The sequence below is a fragment of the Anguilla rostrata genome, chromosome 9, assembly GCF_018555375.3.
Source record: "Anguilla rostrata isolate EN2019 chromosome 9, ASM1855537v3, whole genome shotgun sequence".
Classification (NCBI taxonomy): Eukaryota; Metazoa; Chordata; class Actinopteri; order Anguilliformes; family Anguillidae; genus Anguilla; species Anguilla rostrata.
In genome coordinates, this window is record NC_057941.1 from 52,476,419 (window position 1) to 52,495,482 (window position 19,064).

Here is a 19,064-nt window from a genome sequence, read left to right on the forward strand (position 1 = left end):
AGTTTTAACGGAAAGCTATTCGACAATGTAAGGACACATTACTTAGAAAACAATAATATTTTTGGTCATGTGTTGCATTAATACATGTTCGGCGGTGTCTGTGATTGTTTCTGTACCACCCGACGGCGCTGCAAATTATTATTCAAGGAGACGAGATTTTCTGCCTCTTAGTTTTGCGTTCCTTGATTAGTGTCAGAGATTGTTCATCCATGTGCGAGATAACGAATTCAATGCGGTTTCCTAATGGCATATAATAGTTCCGGTTATGTCCGCGTGTCCCTGTTAGATATGCGGTTCCGGTGACAAGTTCCTGTTGCGTAAGCGTCTGCGCAAAAGCAATGTCTGGAACGCAATGTACTATGTGAAATAAACAGAGTTTGGTATCTTGCTGGCTTGTTGGACAATCTTTTCCAGTGCTTTTCCGCCGCTCTGATACGGGTGACGTTGGACAACAAAGATGGCTGGAGGAAACAGCAATTATTGGGAAGGTGAGGTGGCGAAGTACTACAAACTAGATTGTCCTGTTAGCACAAGTGTCAACATCATCATTATTCGAAACGTGGTTGCCTTGTTTCAATGACACGGTTCAAACCCAGTCTGGCCAACGCTTTGGCTAGCTAGACAGGCTACAGCAGTTGGGGTGATTGTGTTTAGCTTGCTAAGTGGCTAGCTAGCCAGCTTGTTAACCGACTATCGTTCAGCCCCCATGCATGTCTTGGTAGCAATCTAGCTAGCTAGTTGTTTTGTTTGTTAGCTGTCTGTTTCGCATTCAACATTGGTTGCTCGCTGGCTACCTCATTGGGTATGTGGCTGTAGAAACACTATGAAGTTTTATTGACTGTTTAGCTAGTTAGTGAATCTCCTGTCATTTACGGGAATGCTAACTATCGAAACAACTGAACATACAAACTTAAAGCCAAAAACACCGACTGTGCTTTGCTGTCATTTCGGGGGAAAAGCAAATTCTGCAGAATAGCTATTCGTCTGTAAAGTGCCGCTAGTATCGTTTAAACTTTTTGTCACAGGGTAGCTGACTTTGCTTTGTGGTCACTTGTATAATCGAAGTCGCTCAATATAATGTTAGCTTGATGCGAGTCTCCTTTCGATGCGAGTCTCCTTTCCGGGATCGTCATCTCTGACAATGTGTCGCTGGTGACGCAAGCAAAGTCAGTGGGTTGCCCTGTATGTATTGTAGCTACCTGCACAGGTAATAAATGCCAAATGATAGATTAGATGAGGGATGATTCGGGTGGATGTTTTTGGGCCGTAGTGCGTTTATTTTACTGTAATCCGTACAATTGTTCTTAGAATGGGCACAAAAATATGTTATCAACTATCGCAATGCAGACTTATTTTATGAACATTGACACCTTGCTCAAAATGTCAAAGTATCATTAACATTATATGAATTGTGTGTGGGCGTGTACTATGTGCTGTCCCATTATATTGATTTTCGGTGAACGTGTGTTTACGCGTCAGATCTGCGGAAGCAGGCCCGACAGCTCGAAAATGAGCTGGACCTGAAGCTGGTGTCCTTCAGCAAGCTGTGCACGAGCTACAGCAGCTCACGAGACGGTCGCCATGGAGACAGGTATGCAAAGCCCAATCGCGACATACTTCCTACTCTCCCATCCAGTTCTGACCCCAACTCTCCCATCCAGTTCTGACCCCAACTCTCCCATACAGTTCTAAGCCCTCCCCCTTTGTCTAAAAAATACCCAAACTCCATCCCCCTTTATCTCAAAAAATGTAGAATTTAAATTGGGTTTTTTTCTGAACAAAAAAAAAAGTTTTACAAGGACCTGTTGATTACAGGTTGTGCAAGGAACATTTTTATTTGTGTTGGATTATGCAGATGTAATTTATATGCATGTATCTGCTTTAACTCCTCCCAACACACAGTTCTGACTCCTCCCCTGTGTCTCCACACAGCTCTATGTCCATGTCAATCAGAGTTCTAACTCCTCCCTCTCTTGCTCAGCACAGTTCTAACTCCTCCTCCCTCTTCTAAACAGCCTAATGGGCCTATTTCGCAAAGAACGGTCACAGAACGGAATTAAATAAATGCGGTGTATCGCCTCTTCCGGTTTCACAAAACTTCAGTGGTTTAACTGGTGCCATCAACACGAATATGCTCCTTCTTTAAAGGGAATACAAGCTACTGTCTTGGAAACTGTGACATCAGGAACATATTGCGTATGCCATTCTGTGGCTAGCTATGCTACTGTCTACAAAACACACACTCACTTTAATACACATTATAACATTTAGCGAGCCCTCGGTTGCTAGCTAGCGCCACTAGCCACCACTGCATGCTGTATTGTCTTTGGTAGCTGTTAGCTAAATAGGGTGACGAGCGTTATCTTACTGCTTGGATATTTCAGCCAAGCAACAAGTTAGCTGAGCCGTTCTTCATTTAAAGTTGCCAGTGCTAGCCGCTCTTGTAGGTCTGTACCCTCAGATCACTTGATCATAGTGCTAACAGCGTATTACTGCTGTTAGCTTTAGAACTCTCCACTGTTCTGTGTTTGAGAACGTCAGCTTGATCTTGTGTGCTCGTCGAGGAGAATACTACTGACCCCCTGTTCATTTACAAAGCGGTGTTACATAAGCTGTCATCTTACATCTGTTCCCATTTTCAGTTTCAATTTATTGGACCGCATTCTCGACCTCAGGAATATATTACTCACTGTAACCCGCGTACGCACACTGAATTAGGGGGAACTGCATTCACCTTCTACGCACCTTTTAAATGGAATTAACAACAGGTGGCTCAGGATTTTTCAGACTGATGAGCATTGAGAGTTTCAGGCTTCTTTTAAATGAAGTTTTTCAGGGAAATTGCGCTTGCTTTTTGTAATGTATTTGTTGTTTCTATCTGTAAATTTCCTTCTTGTTTACCCTATTTTAGTGAGATTCCGATGTATTTGTTCGTAGTTTTGTACATTGCTGTATTCTCAGGGCAATACTCTAACACAGAACTTTGCTCTCAGCCTCTCACTGTTTAAATAAAGGTCCCAAAAAAACTCAAACATAACTAATGCATTTTGTCTCTCCCTCTCTCTCCCTCCCTCCCCTCCCTCTCTCTCCCTCCCTCCCTCCCTCTCTCTCTCGCTCTCTCTCTCCCTCCCTCCCTCTCTCTCTCTCTCCCTCTCTCTCTCAGTTCTGACACCACGCCCCTCCTGAATAACTCCACCCAGGACAGGATGTTTGAGACCATGGCAGTGGAGATCGAGCAGCTCCTGACCAAGGTGAGGATCCTGCTCTTCACCTTTCAGCAGCAGCGAGGACCACATTCCTGAAGGACCACATCTGCCTCTGGAATTTACGCCAAACTTCTGCTTTTAATCATTTCATCTGCCCTGTCTCCTCAGCGATCCGACATTTTACCCACATCTTTCCACAAGCCCACAAATGCACGTTTTACCCTGTTACAGTCTGTTCGTGAACCAGCGTCGTGAGTACAGAGCTAGCTAGTTAGCTTTTTGGCGGCAATTGGTGTAAGATCACAAATATGTGATTAGAATGTTCTTAACTGAACATTCTAATGCTGATGTAACAATCGCTGCTGGTTTTTTGAAGCAGTGGAGTTCTAGAACACTGACTCGGAATTTAGAAAAAAAAAACTTTCCAACGAACCCAACTGTAGAAAGGGTTAATCAGCTGTGTCTCATTGCTCACCAGTGACCCCTGCTGGTCAGTGAGCTCTGCACGGTAGAGACGTTTGCTCACGAGGATCCAGCGGCTGCACGTTGTGCATTTCAGAGGAGAGGAGAGTGTGTACCTTTCAGTACAGAGGAGAGTGCTGCATTGAGCACGAATGCAATTAATCAGGCGCTCTCAACTGGAAGAGAATAAGAGTTTTTTTTTTTTTTAAAGCGGAACCTCAGATTGCTAATGCAATAGAGCCTGATATGACTAAGTGGCTCTCAGAGTCCGCCCTGGATCCCGGTACCTTCCGTTTCTTTGCTCTGCAAGGTCAGGACAGGGAGGGTACGCGCTGACCCAGGAAATAGAGCGAGGCCCGCACGCCTGTGTGTCTGCACCACAAACACAGAGCATTCCGGCTCTCTGGGCCCGGGGAGAGTAACAGCGCTGAGCGGGCGAGCGTCACGGCGTCCCCGCGGAGAGGACAGACGGAGACCTTCCGGAAGTTTCCTGTCTCAGAGCCTTGAGAACTCTCAAAGTCTAAACGTAGGCCCAGAAATACCCTCAGTACCCCATTGAACAGAACCCCAAAATGAGCTCTCAAAGATAGGGAGTGGGGAAAAGGGAAATGCATCCTAATGGGGGAAAAAACAAAACAAACCCCAAAAAAATACGGTGGCTTTGCTCTTTGTGTTACAGCCAGACCCGACCCTTTTCAGCTCCAGTGCCGTTTGTTTTATCGCCTCTCGAATATCGAGGCGTTTCTTTCGTGCATTATGTAAAAGCGCTGCGTGTTTGTTTATGTGCAGAGACTCTGTCGGCCCGTATGCAAATGGTATAGGCTGCAGTGTGTTGTAAATTATTGGCTGCCCTATAAAATGCAATGATAAACATATTTCACAGAGGTGTATTTTGAAAAAATTATATTGCTGTTATGTGAGGGCAGCAGTAATTTGTGTATTTTCTCGTGTATTGTGACGTGTTGCTGGAGCTGGGTAATATATTTAGCTAGTTTCTCATTGCAATGAAGCTGTGGTTATGTTTGTATTGGACTGTACTCTGATGCAGTCAGTAGTCTTGGTTCTGTCTGTACTTTTTGTGTGTTCATATTGATTTGTGTGACTGGAGCTCTGTCTGTGCTGCAGTTCTGTGTCAGTGCTGACGCTGTGCGTCTGTGCTGAAGTTCTGTGTCTGTGCTGACGCTGTGCGTCTGTGCTGAAGTTCTGTGTCTGTGCTGACGCTGTGCGTCTGTGCTGAAGTTGTGTGTCTGTGCTGAAGTTGTGTGTCTGTGCTGAAGCTGTGTGTCTGTGCTGAAGTTGTGTGTCTGTGCTGAAGCTGTGTGTCTGTGCTGAAGTTCTGTGTCTGTGCTGACGCTGTGCGTCTGTGCTGAAGTTCTGTGTCTGTGCTGACGCTGTGCGTCTGTGCTGAAGTTCTGTGTCTGTGCTGACGCTGTGCGTCTGTGCTGAAGTTCTGTGTCTGTGCTGACGCTGTGCGTCTGTGCTGAAGTTCTATGTCTGTGCTGACGTTGTGTGTCTGTGCTGAAGCTGTGTGTCTGTGCTGACGTTGTGTGTCTGTGCTGAAGCTGTGTGTCTGTGCTGACGTTGTGTGTTTTGCACTCTGCAGCTCACGGGGGTGAACGACAAGATGGCGGAGTACTCCAGCACGCCAGGCGTGACGTCGCTCAACGCGGCCCTGATGCACACCTTACAGAGACACAGAGACATCCTGCAGGTCAGAGCGCCCCCTCCTGGCCACCGCCAGCTACTGCGGCCGCACAAACGCCCTTCTCCACCCCCCACTCTGCTTGTCCCTCCATCTTACCCATCCCTGCGCCTCCTCTTCTCACACCTCCATCTGTCTGTAATATAAGTGTGTGCTCCATCAGAGTTGTGCGTTTCCTCACGCTGGACGATGTGTCTTTTAGGACTACACTCACGAGTTCCACAAAACCAAAGCCAACTTCCTGGCCATCCGCGAGAGAGAGGACCTCTTGGGATCCGTGCGGAAAGACATAGAGTGAGTATCCCCCCCCCCTCCCCCCCCCCCCCCCGAGCGCCCCAAAACCTGACCCTCGAGTCCCCCTAAAACACCCCAAAGCTAGCTTTTTAAGTAATTATTTATCATTATGCACCTTCTCATAGATAAACTGGCCTGCGTGTGTAAATGCTACGTGTGCCTACATACACACCTCTGTGATGTGCACTTTAGGCACTGTTTAAGGGGCTAAATGAAGCTGGCTTGTGATCGTGGTCCCAAAACACTGCAAAATATGACCTTGCGTTGACCCCGAAAACCCCAAAATCAGGCCCTGCATTCACCTAAAGACACCCCCAAAAATGAATCTGTTATTCACCCTAGAACACTGTGGGGGGGAAATGGGCTCTCTTCATTGGGTGTGATCGGAGTGGTCGCAGTACCATCCAGCGTCCACACGGGGGAGCTCCTCACCAGCTGGGCTCCTCGGCTGAGCTGCTGCAGGCTGTGGGGGGAGGGGGACGAGGGAGGGGGGAGGGTGCTGGTGCATCTCCTCATCTGTCCCTGTTTTTCTTTGTTTTTCTCTCTCTCTCTCTCCACGCTGGCTCAGCGACTGCAGGCGTTGGCCCTGAGAGAGAGCGAGAGCGAGAGAGCAAGAGAGAGGGAGAGAGAAAGAGAAAGGGAAATGGAGAGAGTCAGAGAGAGAATCAAAGAGGTGTAAAAGTGGGCTAATTGCTTTATATGTTTAATGCAGGAAGTGCTATAGGGCTATAGGCATCCTGTTATCCGCTTATTCCAGTAAGAGGCTGTAAGTGGATGGTGCTCCTAATGACTGTGGACCGATCTCATCTGATCTTTGCCGGTCTCTCTGAGTGACGCTATTGGTCCGCGTGGTTGTGATGTCATAATGGTGGTCGCCAAGCTGAAAGTGGCAGTATTCTAAATGGACAGATGTCATCGTAAAGCTCCCTTATATATCCACACTGTGGGTGGGGGGGACGAAAGAGGAGGATCATGGTAGATTTACAACACGTTTGATCGTGCCTGGACTTGGTTCTGGGTTACTTTGGGTCACTGGAGCGATGGGTTCTTATTCATCAGCGTAAGAAGCGAGTTTACTTCAGTCAGCGGTTTCCAGCCCAATAGTACCACCTGGTATTGTAAGTGTCCAAAACATATGGGCATTGTGTTAGTATACACACACACACACACACACACACACACACACATAGCACTTTAACATTGAGCTGGTAGCACTGTTACACAGTTCATATACTGCATATTCATATTGGTAGAGTATATGAAATGCATACGTACAGTATGTGCATGCTGTGGAACTTCCACACAGACCCCCTCTCCTGTGGAGCCTTGTATGGGTGCAGTTCACTCATCCTGCCACTAGGCGTCCCCGTCCCACGTGTACAGTGTGACTGAGCCCCGTCAGCTATCCTGTGGATGGGTGGGTGGGGTTGCAGATTTTCCGCGAACCTGCCCCCCCCCCCCAGGGACCGTTTGTTCCCCCTCCGCTCCCGCTCCAATTTCACGGGGAAGGCAGTTGCGGTTGTCACTGGAGCAGGGGGACCCCCGTTGCATTGTGGGTAGCTGTCCTGCGGCTCCCCCTGAGAGATGGGGTCTCGGGTTCGAATCCGATAACCGTCACCGCAGATTCTTCGGACCCGCCCGATGTCCAGCGCCTGTGTGTGGGGGGGGGGTTCTGGTTCTGGTGCTGAGTTACAGTGCGGAACAGCCACAGCAGCAGTACTGTGCTTGGTCACGTCCCCCTTAGTGAATCTACTGTACAGGCATCACACTGGAGTGTGTGTGTGTGTGTGTGTGTGTGTGCCTGCGTGCGGATGTGGTGTATGTGTGTGTGTGTGTGCGCGTGTGGATGTAGTGTTTGGATGTGGTGTGTGTGTGGGGTTGTGTCTGTGTGTGTGGATGTGGTGTGTGTGTGGGGTTGTGTGTGTGTGTGTGTGTGTGTGTGTGGATGTGGAGTGTGTGTGTGTGTGTGTGTGTGTGTGTTAGTTAGTGTGTGTGTGTGCTAGTAACATATTCTCTCTCTTCTCTCTCAGGACGTATAAGAGTGGCTCAGGCGTGAACAACAGAAGGACAGAGCTCTTCCTGAAGGAGCACGAACACCTGAGAAAGTAAGACCTGCCAAATACTGCTCCTGCTAACCTCACCCTGCCAAATACTGCTCCTGCTAACCTCACCCTGCCAAATACTGCTCCTGCTAACCTCACCCTGCCAAATACTGCTCCTGCTTACCTCACCCTGCCAAATACTGCTCCTGCTTACCTCACCCTGCCAAATACTGCCCCTGCATACCTCACCCTGCTAAATACTTCTCCTGCTTACCTCACCCTGCCACATAGTGCCCCAGTGTAAACCACCCTGCCACATAGTGCCCCAGTGTAAACCACCCTGCTACATTGAGCCCTTGTGTATATCGTCCTGCCACATAGTGCCCCAGTATGACTTGCCCTTCTAAGCTGTGTGTTTACATAGTATTAAACTGTGGGGTTTCTGTTTCAGTCGGTTTTGTTCTGTTTTGATTGGCTGTTTTGATTGGCTGTTTTGATTTGGCGCATTTTTGATTGGGCACCACCGCTGTTATTCAGTGGATTTAGTCCCGTCCTTTAGAAGCGACAGTTAGCCATCGTCTGAGGTTTATGTTTTTAAAATCCAGCTGAGTCGATTTGCTTTATGATCTCATTGCTGCTCTAATTCGTCTCCCATTTTCATGGTGGTGAGTGTTACTAAATACTAAAGGTCAGCTGCACACACACACACACACACACACGCAGACGCAGACGTGCACAGACATGCACAGACACAGACGTGCACAGACACACACAGGCGTGGTTTTCTCTCCGTGTTGGTGTTGTTCAGAAAGCTCTCACATGTACGGATTGCTGGAATGGTGTTGCCCTGCTGTGTGTGTGCATGTGTGTGTGGGGTGGGGGGTCTGACCCCCCCCAGAAAGCCCCCGTGTGTGAGAGTCTCCCAGTCCTCTCTTCTGCAGTCTGAAATATTCATAATGGTGCAGACCGTCCTGCCTTTCTATTTCACTCCTGCCTCTCCTCCCTCCTCCTCCCTCTCTCTCTCTCCCTCTCCCTCCCCTTCCTCTCTCTCTCCCTTTCTGCCTGTTTCTTTCTCCTTTTTCTGCCTCCCTCCTCCTACCTCTCTCTGTCTGTCTCCCTATGTTTGTCCCTCTTTCCCTTTCCCTCTTCCCCCCTCCCCCTCCCTGTCACTTTCCCTCTCTTTGCTTTCCCTCTCTCTCCCCTCCTCTCTCTTCCTGTCTCTTGCTCTCTCCCTCTTGGCCTCCCTCTCTCCCTCCTTCTCTCTCTCTCTCCCTCTCTCCCTCCTGTTCTCTCTCTCTCCCCTCCCTCCCTCTTCCTTCTCTCCCTCTCTCTCTCCCCCCCCTCTGCAGTGCTCTGATGTGATCTGTGTGTGAGGGTGCTGATAAGAGGGTGGGCTCGGTGGGGGGGGGGGTGGTCAGGTTGGAACACTCGATGATGTTGATCACCTGATGTGTAGCCATGGCGATGACCTGCTGACCCAGCCCCCTAACCCCCCAACCCCCCACCTGGTACACATGTTACACAGGCATGACCCCCCCCTCCTTGTTTACACCATGCGTGTGGGTGATCTGTGATCTGTGTGGTGTCCCCCCCCCCACCCCCCCAGTGAGGTTAGCAGGGCTACACCCTGGAACCCCCCCCACCTTCGCCTCCCTGCTCTCCTCTTCAATTATTCATCCCTTCTGCTCCTTTCAATGTGCTGCCCAGGCCTGGGACCAGCAGCTAATGGAGAGAGAGAGAGAGAGAGGCAAGGGGCGAAGGAGGGAGAGAGAGGCAAGGAGGGAGAGAGGGGGAAGGAGGGAGAGGGAGGGTGAAGCAGTGAGAAGGAGGGAGGGAGAGGGGGATAAGCAGGAGAAATCGCTGATGTAAGGGAAACCAGCACTGTGGGTGTGTGTGTGTGTGTGTGGGTGTGTGTCTGCTGTGTGTGTGTGTGTGTGTGTCTGCTGTGTGTGTGTGTGTGTGTGTGTGTGTGTGTGTGAGTGTGTGTGTGTTCTCCCCCACAGGTGCAGCAGCGGTGCTTTATCCGGGATTTGAACCCGTAGCCTCCGGCTCACAGTCCCGCCCCCCTGCCGTGTCCTGCAGTCTGCAGTTTCAGCCTCGTCAACAGCCTGACGTTAGCGTAGCGCGGGACCGTCTGCAGCGTGTCCAAAACACATGCCCCCCCCCCCCCGCCCTGCGGACCCCTCCCCCTCTTTCCAAAAAAATCAGAACTGAGCGCGATGGGAACATCAGCTCGTCTTCCTGGAGCTGAGTTTGGAATTTGGGGGAAGGAAAAACAGCCTGGCTCGAACATTCTGGATGAGGGCGTGGCTGTGTTCCCCCCCCCCTCCCCTCATCTCTGTTTAAGGAGGGAGGGGGGCACAGCCAAACTCAGAGATTGCATTGGGTGTAATGCTGCACTGCGTGTGTGGTGGGAGTGGGTGGTGTGTCTGTAGGGGGCGCTGTACTGGTTTGGTCCAGCCCCCCGCCCCGCCCCGCCCCGCCCCGCCCCGCCCCGCTCCAGTGCGCAGTGCTTCTCTGTAATAACGGCGGGTTTCCTCGCGTTGGCGGATGTCGTGAGCCCCTGTCCGTGCTGGCCGGTCCGCCAGCCTGGGCGCACCCGGGTTTCCATTTCCTCCGGTGGGTGATGTCACTTCCTGTCGGGTTGGCGGGTGTTTGGGGGGACGCAGGAAGCGGGGGCACGGTCGTCCCCGCGTTGGCGCTGCAGACGCCGCTGATGGACGGTGCTGGGCCGGGCGGAGTGCATTAGCTCTTTACCGGAATGTTCCGGACCGCTGCGGTCTCCCAGCAACGCTTACAGTAAAGCGAGCCCTGCTGGCCCCTCCCCCAGGAGCGCCGAGACACATTACTCACAGTGCAGGAGCAGAGGCTTGTGGGTAAACTGCACAGCCTTGTGGGTAAAGAGCTGTGAGTGTGTGTGTGTGTGTATAGAGGATTTCCTCAGAACCCTGTGAATGGGCTTGGTACTGCTCAGGACTTGATCAGTTATGACAGCTGATTATGCAGCTAATGCGTCTTACCCGTTTTCTTGGGTCTGAATTGGTTGCTGATTTTAAGGTTTAACCTGGTGGCTCTCCAGGACCAGGGTAGGGAACCGCCCACACAGCCTGTTGTTATTGGTTGTTGCGGCCTGGTTCCTGACGCCTGATTGGCTCCCCCATGCCTGGGTCCCCTGGTCTCAGGTGTGATTAACAGCACTGAGGCGCTCACCTGTGTCCCGGCAGTAAATAACCATGTAAGAGGCGCTCAGCCGTGCGGTGGAGCCGCGACCCTGCCGAATTACCACCCCCCCCCCGGCACGGGACACATGGAGCTGCCAGCGCGGCGGATTCATTCTGCTGAACGCGCAGAGCCACACCTCGCTTTCAGCCCCTGAGCGGGTGGCTTCCCCCCGGAGGCGGGGCTTCCTGTCTTTTTGGAGGCCTTCCCTGACTCCGCCCTTCTGGTTTTCTGGTCCCCAGTCAGAACTGGCACCGGCACGGTCGTGATTCGATGGCTGCAGGAATGTGTATTTAATTTCTGTACAGCGCCCCCTGCTGGTCGATCGTGCCGATGCGAGTCCGCCCATTAAGCCGCATGGGGCCTTAACTGGATGAGCCACCCAACAGTCCTCCACAGTCATTTTTTGAGAATAAGTAATTAGATAAAGGGACCACCTAAGGCGGCTTCTCTCTCTCTAACGCGGATCGGGAGTGCGGTGAAAACCTGAGAATGGCATCAGCGCGGCGTCTTCCCTTCCTGTCTGAAAGGAACCACATAAAACACCCCCCCCCCCCCCCCCCCCCCCCCCCCCCGCCCCCCCCCCCCCCCCCCCCAGGGGACGCAGAGCTAATGACTAAGCGTGTGCGGTTCGTTTGGCTCTGAAACCGTATCTGTATCGATCCTTATTACAGGATAAAGTGCTTCATTTATTGTCCTGATGAGGGAGGGGGAGAGGATGGGGGAGGGGGGACTCACAGAGAGCAGTGCATTGTGGGTGTGCTGGGTCCATCGACTGGGGAGAACGATGAAGCGAGAGAGAGAGTCACTGAGAGATGGAGAGATGGAGCAAAGGAATGTCAGAAGGAACGAACGAGTGGAGAGGGAGGGATAGAGATACAGTGAGGAAGGGAGATGGAGAGAGGGAGTGAAAGAAGGAAAGAGTAAGAAATAGAAAAGGGGAGAGTGAGAAATTGAAAGGAAGTGAGAGAGAATGAGAGATGGATGAAGACTGAAATAATGAGAGAGTGAAAGAGAATGAGAGAGAATAAAAGCAAGAGAAGAGTGGAGGTAGAGAGAAAGAGAATGAAAGTGAAAGGGATATCGATGGAGAGAGAATGAGAGCAAGAAAATGAAAGGGAGAGGGATAGCGATAGAGAGAGATAGGATGAAAGGGAGGGGGAGTGAGAGAATGGAAGAGAGAGAGAGGGATGTAGAGGGAGAGAGAGAGAGAGAGGGAGGTATAGAGAGAGAATGAGAGAGAGAATGAAAGGGAGAGGGATGGTGATAGAGAGAGAGAGAGAGCGAGGGATGGAGATAGAGAGCGCAGTGGGGGAGGGGCTCTTCCCTCTGGTTGAGGCCCCCCAGGGTTTGGCCAGAGCTGATTAAGATCCTCTTTCTGCTGATGCAAGGCAACAGGCTCAGACTCTCTGCCAGGTCACCTGACAGGTTTCAGCCAATCGTGACGCTTCGTTCTCCGCGGTACTGTGGACCGGCTGGCAGGCTCCTCCCGGGCTGGCCAATCACATCGTTCTCCCCATTCAGAAGCCCTGCATTTATAAACCGGTCCTCTCTCTCCGTGACAGGAACCCGCATTATAAACCCCCTGTCCTGGGGGGGCCGTTATTGGCTGTTTCTCCCTTTATATACGACCCGAGTCGGAAGGAGAGGGCTGTGATTCATATGGGTGTGTTTTAATGGTTTCTGGTTAGACCAATAAAAGAAAAATCACAGTGACAGTAAGCTAATATTTGCTTATTATTTATGTGCTTGTCATGTGAACAGCGCCCGCCCGGGTACGAAGAGCAGCATACACAGTGCAAGTGTTATAATGCATTATAATGCAATGGTTAGGGAAGCTGAGCCTGTGTGTGGGTTTGGTTCCTTGCTGGGAAGCCGCTTCTGTTATACCCTTTAATCCCTTAAGGTGTGAGGTCACAAATACGTGATTAGAATGTTCTTAACTGAACGTTCTAATGCTGATGTCACAATCACTGCTGGTAGTGTAACCGGCGAATCGGTGTAAATATTAATGTTTGTCTCTTTCTGTTTCCCTGCAGTTCTGATCGTCTGATCGAGGACACGATAAGGTGAGCTCGGCTGTCTTTCAGACACTTTGAGGACGGAAGAGTTTGAGTGTGGGCGCGTGTGTGTGTGTGTGTGTGTGTTTGTGCGTGAGTGTGTGACAGACTGGTGTCGCTGCAGGAGTTTAGAGGAGGTGCAACTGTACCAACCTCCAAAAATAGCACAGAACCGGGATGCTGAGGCTGTTTTAAAATTGCGTCTCCCACGGCGACCAGGCTGGCAGGGCCGTTCCGTGTGCCAGGGCAGAAGGGCGGTGCCTCCGGGCACAGGGACCCCCTCCGCCCCGCCCGCCCCGCCCTCCCCTGGGCAGCGGGGCGGGGCCGTGTAATTAAGCGGAGGTTAATTTGGCGCTGGGTGGAGGCACGGTTAATTAAGCAAAGCCCCCCATACAGCCAGGAGGGAGAGGACTGCTGCCCCAGCACATTCAGGCCCGCCCCCTCCCCACCAATCCCCCCCCCCCCCCAGAAAGGGCGCTGCTTCGGTCGGGACGGGACGTGGAGTCGGCCTGAACCAAAAAGCCAAACCCGGAGAACTAGCTTTGGGCAGCCGAAATACCAACCGGCAAATTGACTGTAATGCTACACTTTCCTGTAATTCTACACTTGACTGTAATCCCATTATTATTAATCCATCCTTATTTGTTCATTCAGATTGTTTTTTTTTTTTTTTTTTTTTTTTTAGTATCTGCAGTATCTGCAGATTTAACTCCAGTCCTGGAGGGCCACAGTGCCTGCAGGTTTAACTCCAGTCCTGGAGGGCCGCAGTGTCTGCAGGTTTAACTCCAGTCCTGGAGGGCCGCAGTGGCTGCAGGTTTAACTCCAGTCGCAGTGTCTCAGGACTGCAGTTGGAGATCCCTGGTTTAAAGCATAGCCCTGCTTTTTGTGTGCACAGTTGAAGCAGTGCAGCATCCGGTCCTGTATATTGAATTAGAAACTACCTCCTTCCCTCCAACTTTTACATTACATCACATTACATTCATTTAGAGACTCCCAGCGTGAGAGGACAGTAAGTGCTTCCACCTGACTGGGGCTGGGGTGTGAGCACTGCGGCCGGAGGCAGTGTGTGTGTGTGTGTGTGTGTGTGTGTGTGTGTGTGTGTCTCTCTGTGTGTGTGTGTGTGTGTGTCTCTGTGTGTGTGTGTGTGTGTGTGTGTATGTGTGTGTGTGTCTCTCTGTCTATGTGTGTGTGTGTGTGTGTTTTTGTTAATTAGACTGTCTTGCATCTTGTGCGGTTCGTTTGTTTATATTTTTCCCATAATTTATTGCAAACGACTTTGCTTTTCCTGCATAACATGACAAATCATAACATTTGTATGTTTGTGTGTGTGTGTGTGTGTGTGTCTGTGTGTTTTTAACGGTACAGCATCGCCATGGCGACCAAGGAGAACATGACGTCTCAGCGGGGGATGCTGAAGTCCATACAGAGCCGAGTCAACACCCTGGCCAGTATCCTTTAACACTGATCCAGGATCAGCCAAACCAGCCTTCACCCTCACACACACCCTTTTAAACATGCGGGAGACTGATCCAGGATCAGCCAAACCAGCCTTCACCCTCACACACACCCTTTCAAACATGCGGGAGACTGAGTGTCCAGAGGTGAAGGTGAGGGTAGACAGTGCTCTGCATGGAACTCGTGTGGTGTGTGTGTGTGGTGGTGAGTGATGTGTGTGTGAGTGTGTAGTGCTGGTGTGAGTGTGTGTGTGTGTGTGTGGTGTGAGGAGGTGTGAGTGTGAGTGTGTGTGTGTGTGTGAGTGAGTGGTGTGTGTGAGTGTGTAGATGCTGAGTGTGAGTGTGTGTGTGTGTGTGTGTGTGAGAGAGAGATTGTGAGTGTGAGTGTGTGTGTGAGTGTGTGTGAGAGAGAGTGTGAGTGTGTGTGTGTGTGTGTGTGTGTGTGAGAGAGAGTGAGTGTGTGTGTGTGTGTGTGAGAGAGATGTGAGTGTGTGTGTGGTGAGATGTGTGAGAGAGAGGTGAGGTGTGTGTGTGTGAGAGAGAGTGTATTTTGAGTTTGTTGTATATATATATATATGCTGAGTGTAGATGTATATTGTCTAAGTAGATTAATGACCTCAGAGAGGAGGATGCAGACTCAGTTAGTCATTAGTAACAGTTCTGATTGGAGCATTTCCTGTTTTCCTTGTGTTTCCTTCATGGTTTTAAGTGTACTTAGATTCATTAAGTGTGATCCAGACCACTTGAGCGTGTGTGTGCGTGTGTGTGAGAGCGAGTGTGTGTGTGTGCGTGTGTGTGTGAGTGTGAGAGATCAAGTGTGTGTGTGTGCGCGTGTGCGTGTGAGTGTGAGAGAGCGAGTGAGTGTGTGCGTGTGTGTGTGTGTGTGTGTGTGTGTGTGAGTGTGAGAGAGCGAGTGTGTGTGTGTGTGTGTGAGAGTGTGTGAGTGCATTTCTGAGCCTTGATACAGTCTCTCTCATCAGAGGCCTTGTGTGCGCGTTGTTGTTTAACGGTAACCGTGCCGACCCAACACCGCAGCACAGTCGCCGTAAGCGCGCAGATATTAGCATGAGGGCGAGCGACGCTGCTGGCGCCCTAGCCGTCGTAATTAAACCATCCGTTCGCCCTCCGATTGTGTCTCCGTTTTTCCGCAGAGTCCCGTTGAGAAACGGGGCAGAGGTTTTCTGGAGAATTCTCAGGAGCTCTGTGAAACTGCGGAGCGCGTTGTTAACCAGCGGTGGGACGGGTGGCTTTGTTCCCGAATCCCGACGTCGTCTGTGATTGGTTGAGCTCCTCCCAGCCTGTTTAGCCAAAAATGTACCGTCGATGTTCAAAAAGAGCCACGCCTCCCTGCTCGGGGCGGGCGGAACGCAGTGATGTCACAGAAGGCTCCTTGACCTCTCCTTCCCCTCAGATCGTTTCCCAGCCATCAATAACCTCATCCAGCGAATCAACCTGCGGAAGAGGCGGGACTCGCTGATCCTGGGCGGAGTCATCGGGATCTGCACCATCCTCCTGCTCCTGTACGCGTTCCACTGATGATGGGGGGGGGGGGCCACGCTGACCTATCAGCAGGGTGGGGGGTGTGGAGGGGGGGTGGGGATGGGGCGGGGCTTTCTGGAGCAGAGCTTATGAAGGGCGACGGTGGAGGCGGGACTGGTTGGGGAGGGGGCGGGGTTTGTCGTGGGAGCAGCCCATGACCCGGAAAGGTAGGCAGGCAGGGGTGTGGTTAGCATCGACTACCTGAGTACTGTTTATCAGTGGGGGAGGGGGGGGTGGTGGGTGGGGGTGTGGGCGTGGCCAGAGTATTTGGGTGGAGGCGGGGGGGAGCAGTCCAGACCAGGCCTTGCTGCTGCTACGCGGGGAACAGAAGTATGGCGACACACCTCTTTTACTTCCTGCAGAAAAAGTGTTTCGCTTTTTTTTTGTTTTTGGGCGGGGGGGCAGGGTAACTGAATTATGGTGAGAGGATTTTAATGGGATGCATATGCGTTTGATTGGTGGCGTCGGTGAGAAATGGTTACTGTACGATTTGCATTAATTTCATTTCTATCATATATGTATATATTTTACATATATAAATATATATATATATTTAAAAAAAGATAAAAATGTATGGAATTGGGCACCAAAGCATTTTATTTACTCTTCATTTTTTCATTGTTGTCCTCTTTCCCCATTTACTTCTCCGTCTTTAACAAAAGAAATGTTTGGTTGAAAACAAACAAAAAAAAACAAAAACATTTGTATTGTAGTCAGACGTTATGAGGCTCCCCATAAACTGTGATTCATTCTGACTGCGTTCTAGAACTGCTTTGCATACGGGCCAGGGGTGGGCGGGGCCTTCCCAAAGGGGCGGAGTCCAGACCTGAACCCATCATTGGCCAGAGAAAGAGGGCGGGGCCTACTTGCTTGAACCAATGTTCTCGTTTTTGATTGGTCCTCCAGGCGTTTGGTTCCCTCCTCTCAGCAGATACCTTCAATGCAGTCAAACCCCCCCCCCCCCCCACTCCCGATGAGTGGGCAACTACCTGTCATGAAACACAGTTTTAAAACTGACCCAATGCTTTGAAACAGTCTGTTATATACATTTTTGTTGTACATCTGCATACGTTTCAGAAACATGTCCTTCACAGAAGCTAAAGCTTAGCGTGCAGATTGAAGAGCCCTGAAAGTAACGTTTACCCGAGTTGGTCATCATGTGACCTCAGCATCCATGCACAGCAGGTTGGGCATTTTACACTGGCGTGGGTATGCTTGGCACCGGCATGCGGAAAATGAAGTGAATTATTTTATTTTCAGATTTGTGAGAGGAAGTAGCTTTTGCAGGTTTGTTTATTTATGTGGTTGAACTAGCTGCTGTCGTTTAGTTTTTCCAGGCAGGCCCATTTACATCACATCTGCGGCGGGGGGTATCCTGCCCCCCCCCAGACTCGGGTTCTGGTGCCCTGCAGGCTCTCGGTGTACAGCCATGGGTACAGCGTGGGACGTGATGCAACTTTAATGGTCCTGTCCCTTTCTTCCTGTCTGAGGTTTTTTTAGGGAATCCTCCTAATTTCCTGTTGGAGGCACTACATTTCCCATGGTGCATCTGTCACATAGAGAGTTGACACAAGCGGGGTTGAGGAGGGTGAAGACATCACTGCTATTGTTGCTAGGCGATTAAACCATGCTTTCAGTTTTTTTTTTGAGGGGGGAAGGGGGGTGTGATTCATAGGCAGTCGTGGGTTGGTTTTTGGCAGTAAAGCAGTGGCGGGTTTGCCACTGGCTAGCGTGGGCAGGGGGGTCGGGGAGAACGCGCAGTTGACCTGCGCTGGCAGAACAGCGTTATTATCCAACATGGCCGCCGTCTGACAGACATAGACACGCCTCCTGCTCATTAATATTAATGATCACATTCAGCCTCTTGATGAATAACAATATACAGTCTGTATATTACTGATGATATACAGGCTGCTTATTCATATTAAATGCTGTCTGTTGTTAATATTATATACAGGCTCTATATTAATGATTGTATACAGTCTGTTATTAATATTAAAATACAGTCTATTTATTAATAATTATAGACAGTCTGTTTCTTGATGACTATGTACAGCCTGTTTATTAATAATTACATGCGGTCTCTCTGTGAATAACGATACAAACTCTGTTTAATATTAAATACCAGTCTGTTTATTAATAATTATATACGGTCTATTTGCTCTTTATTTGTTCAGTTAACCTGAAGTGTAATGTAAAATAAATTGTTAAATAAATTTTTTTTCCAAAAAAAAAAAAAAAACTGTTTTCTCAAAATTATTTCAAGACTTTCATGTGATCTGGAATATAAAATGTTTATATTACAAATAAGAATAATGCACCATTAGAATATAAAATAACTGTGAATGAAGAATGCAGCTGATTTCAACAAGAAAATATTATGCGTGAATGTTGCGCGCCAGTTATGTCCACCATATTGTATCGGTTATGAATTAATATGATTCATTATATGATCATGTGATATTTCACCATGTGATGCATAATAATTTTTAAAAGCACATCTATAATGGTGTGATGGGAGAACCAGCGGAGCCTACAGCTCCAAAGACTGTTGCTCCCCCCCCCACCAGGTTTTTAGACAAAGACTGCTGCTTTCTGTGTTTTTAGGCATATTGTTAAATGTGTATTTTTAACAGTGATTCAATTTGTGCATGTGGTGCCATATTTGTAAGAGAAAATGATTTGTTGGATTTCATACTTCCAGTGAGTATATTTCTGCATGGTGTGCCTCTCTGTGCCAGTGTGTGTGTGTGTGTGTGTGTGTGTGTATACGTCTGTGCACATGTGTGTGTGTGCATGTGCCTCCAGCTGTTTGTGTGTGTGTGTGTGTGTTTTTCTGCATGCGTGTATATGCGTGAGTGCGTGTGTGTGTTTTTCTGCGTGCGTGTATGTGCGTGAGTGCGTGTGTGTGTGTGCGTGTGTGCATGCGCGCGCGTGCGTGTGTGTGTGTGTATGTGTGTGTGTGTGTTTGCCTGGGTCCCTCTGGTATTGTGTGGGGGCTGCAGGGTGCTGTACAGTCTGTAGACTAAAGGCCATTTCCTACCACATCCATTATTCATACAGTCACCAGCCAGCACATGAATTAT

The 19,064-nt window shown here is 49.8% G+C and overlaps 1 protein-coding gene across 2 annotated transcripts; it reads left to right on the forward strand.

The window, feature by feature from the left end:
- Positions 1 to 339: 339 nt before the first annotated feature.
- On the forward strand, positions 340 to 17,758 carry gosr1 (golgi SNAP receptor complex member 1). 2 transcript variants are annotated; one of them, XM_064352863.1, is made up of 9 exons: positions 340 to 488; positions 1,480 to 1,591; positions 3,164 to 3,251; positions 5,272 to 5,379; positions 5,573 to 5,664; positions 7,695 to 7,769; positions 12,965 to 12,994; positions 14,351 to 14,433; positions 15,851 to 17,758. In XM_064352863.1, exons 1-9 carry the CDS (start codon positions 458 to 460, stop codon positions 15,973 to 15,975), a joined length of 744 nt encoding a protein of 247 aa, XP_064208933.1. In that variant the 5' UTR covers positions 340 to 457; the 3' UTR covers positions 15,976 to 17,758. The 2 variants fall into 2 exon arrangements, with proteins under 2 accessions (XP_064208933.1, XP_064208934.1); XM_064352864.1 differs by lacking the exon at positions 340 to 488 and adding an exon at positions 601 to 802.
- The last annotated feature ends 1,306 nt before the right edge of the window (positions 17,759 to 19,064 follow it).

What these genes read in the sequence shown, in the direction of transcription:
- gosr1 (XM_064352863.1), top strand. Translation starts at nt 458, where the DNA reads ATGGCTGGAGGAAACAGCAATTATTGGGAAG. An exon ending in GACACAGAGACATCCTGCAG is followed by an intron (nt 5,380 to 5,572) that starts GTCAGAGCGCCC and finishes TGTGTCTTTTAG; the next exon opens with GACTACACTCACGAGTTCCA. An exon ending in GAGCACGAACACCTGAGAAA is followed by an intron (nt 7,770 to 12,964) that starts GTAAGACCTGCC and finishes GTTTCCCTGCAG; the next exon opens with TTCTGATCGTCTGATCGAGG.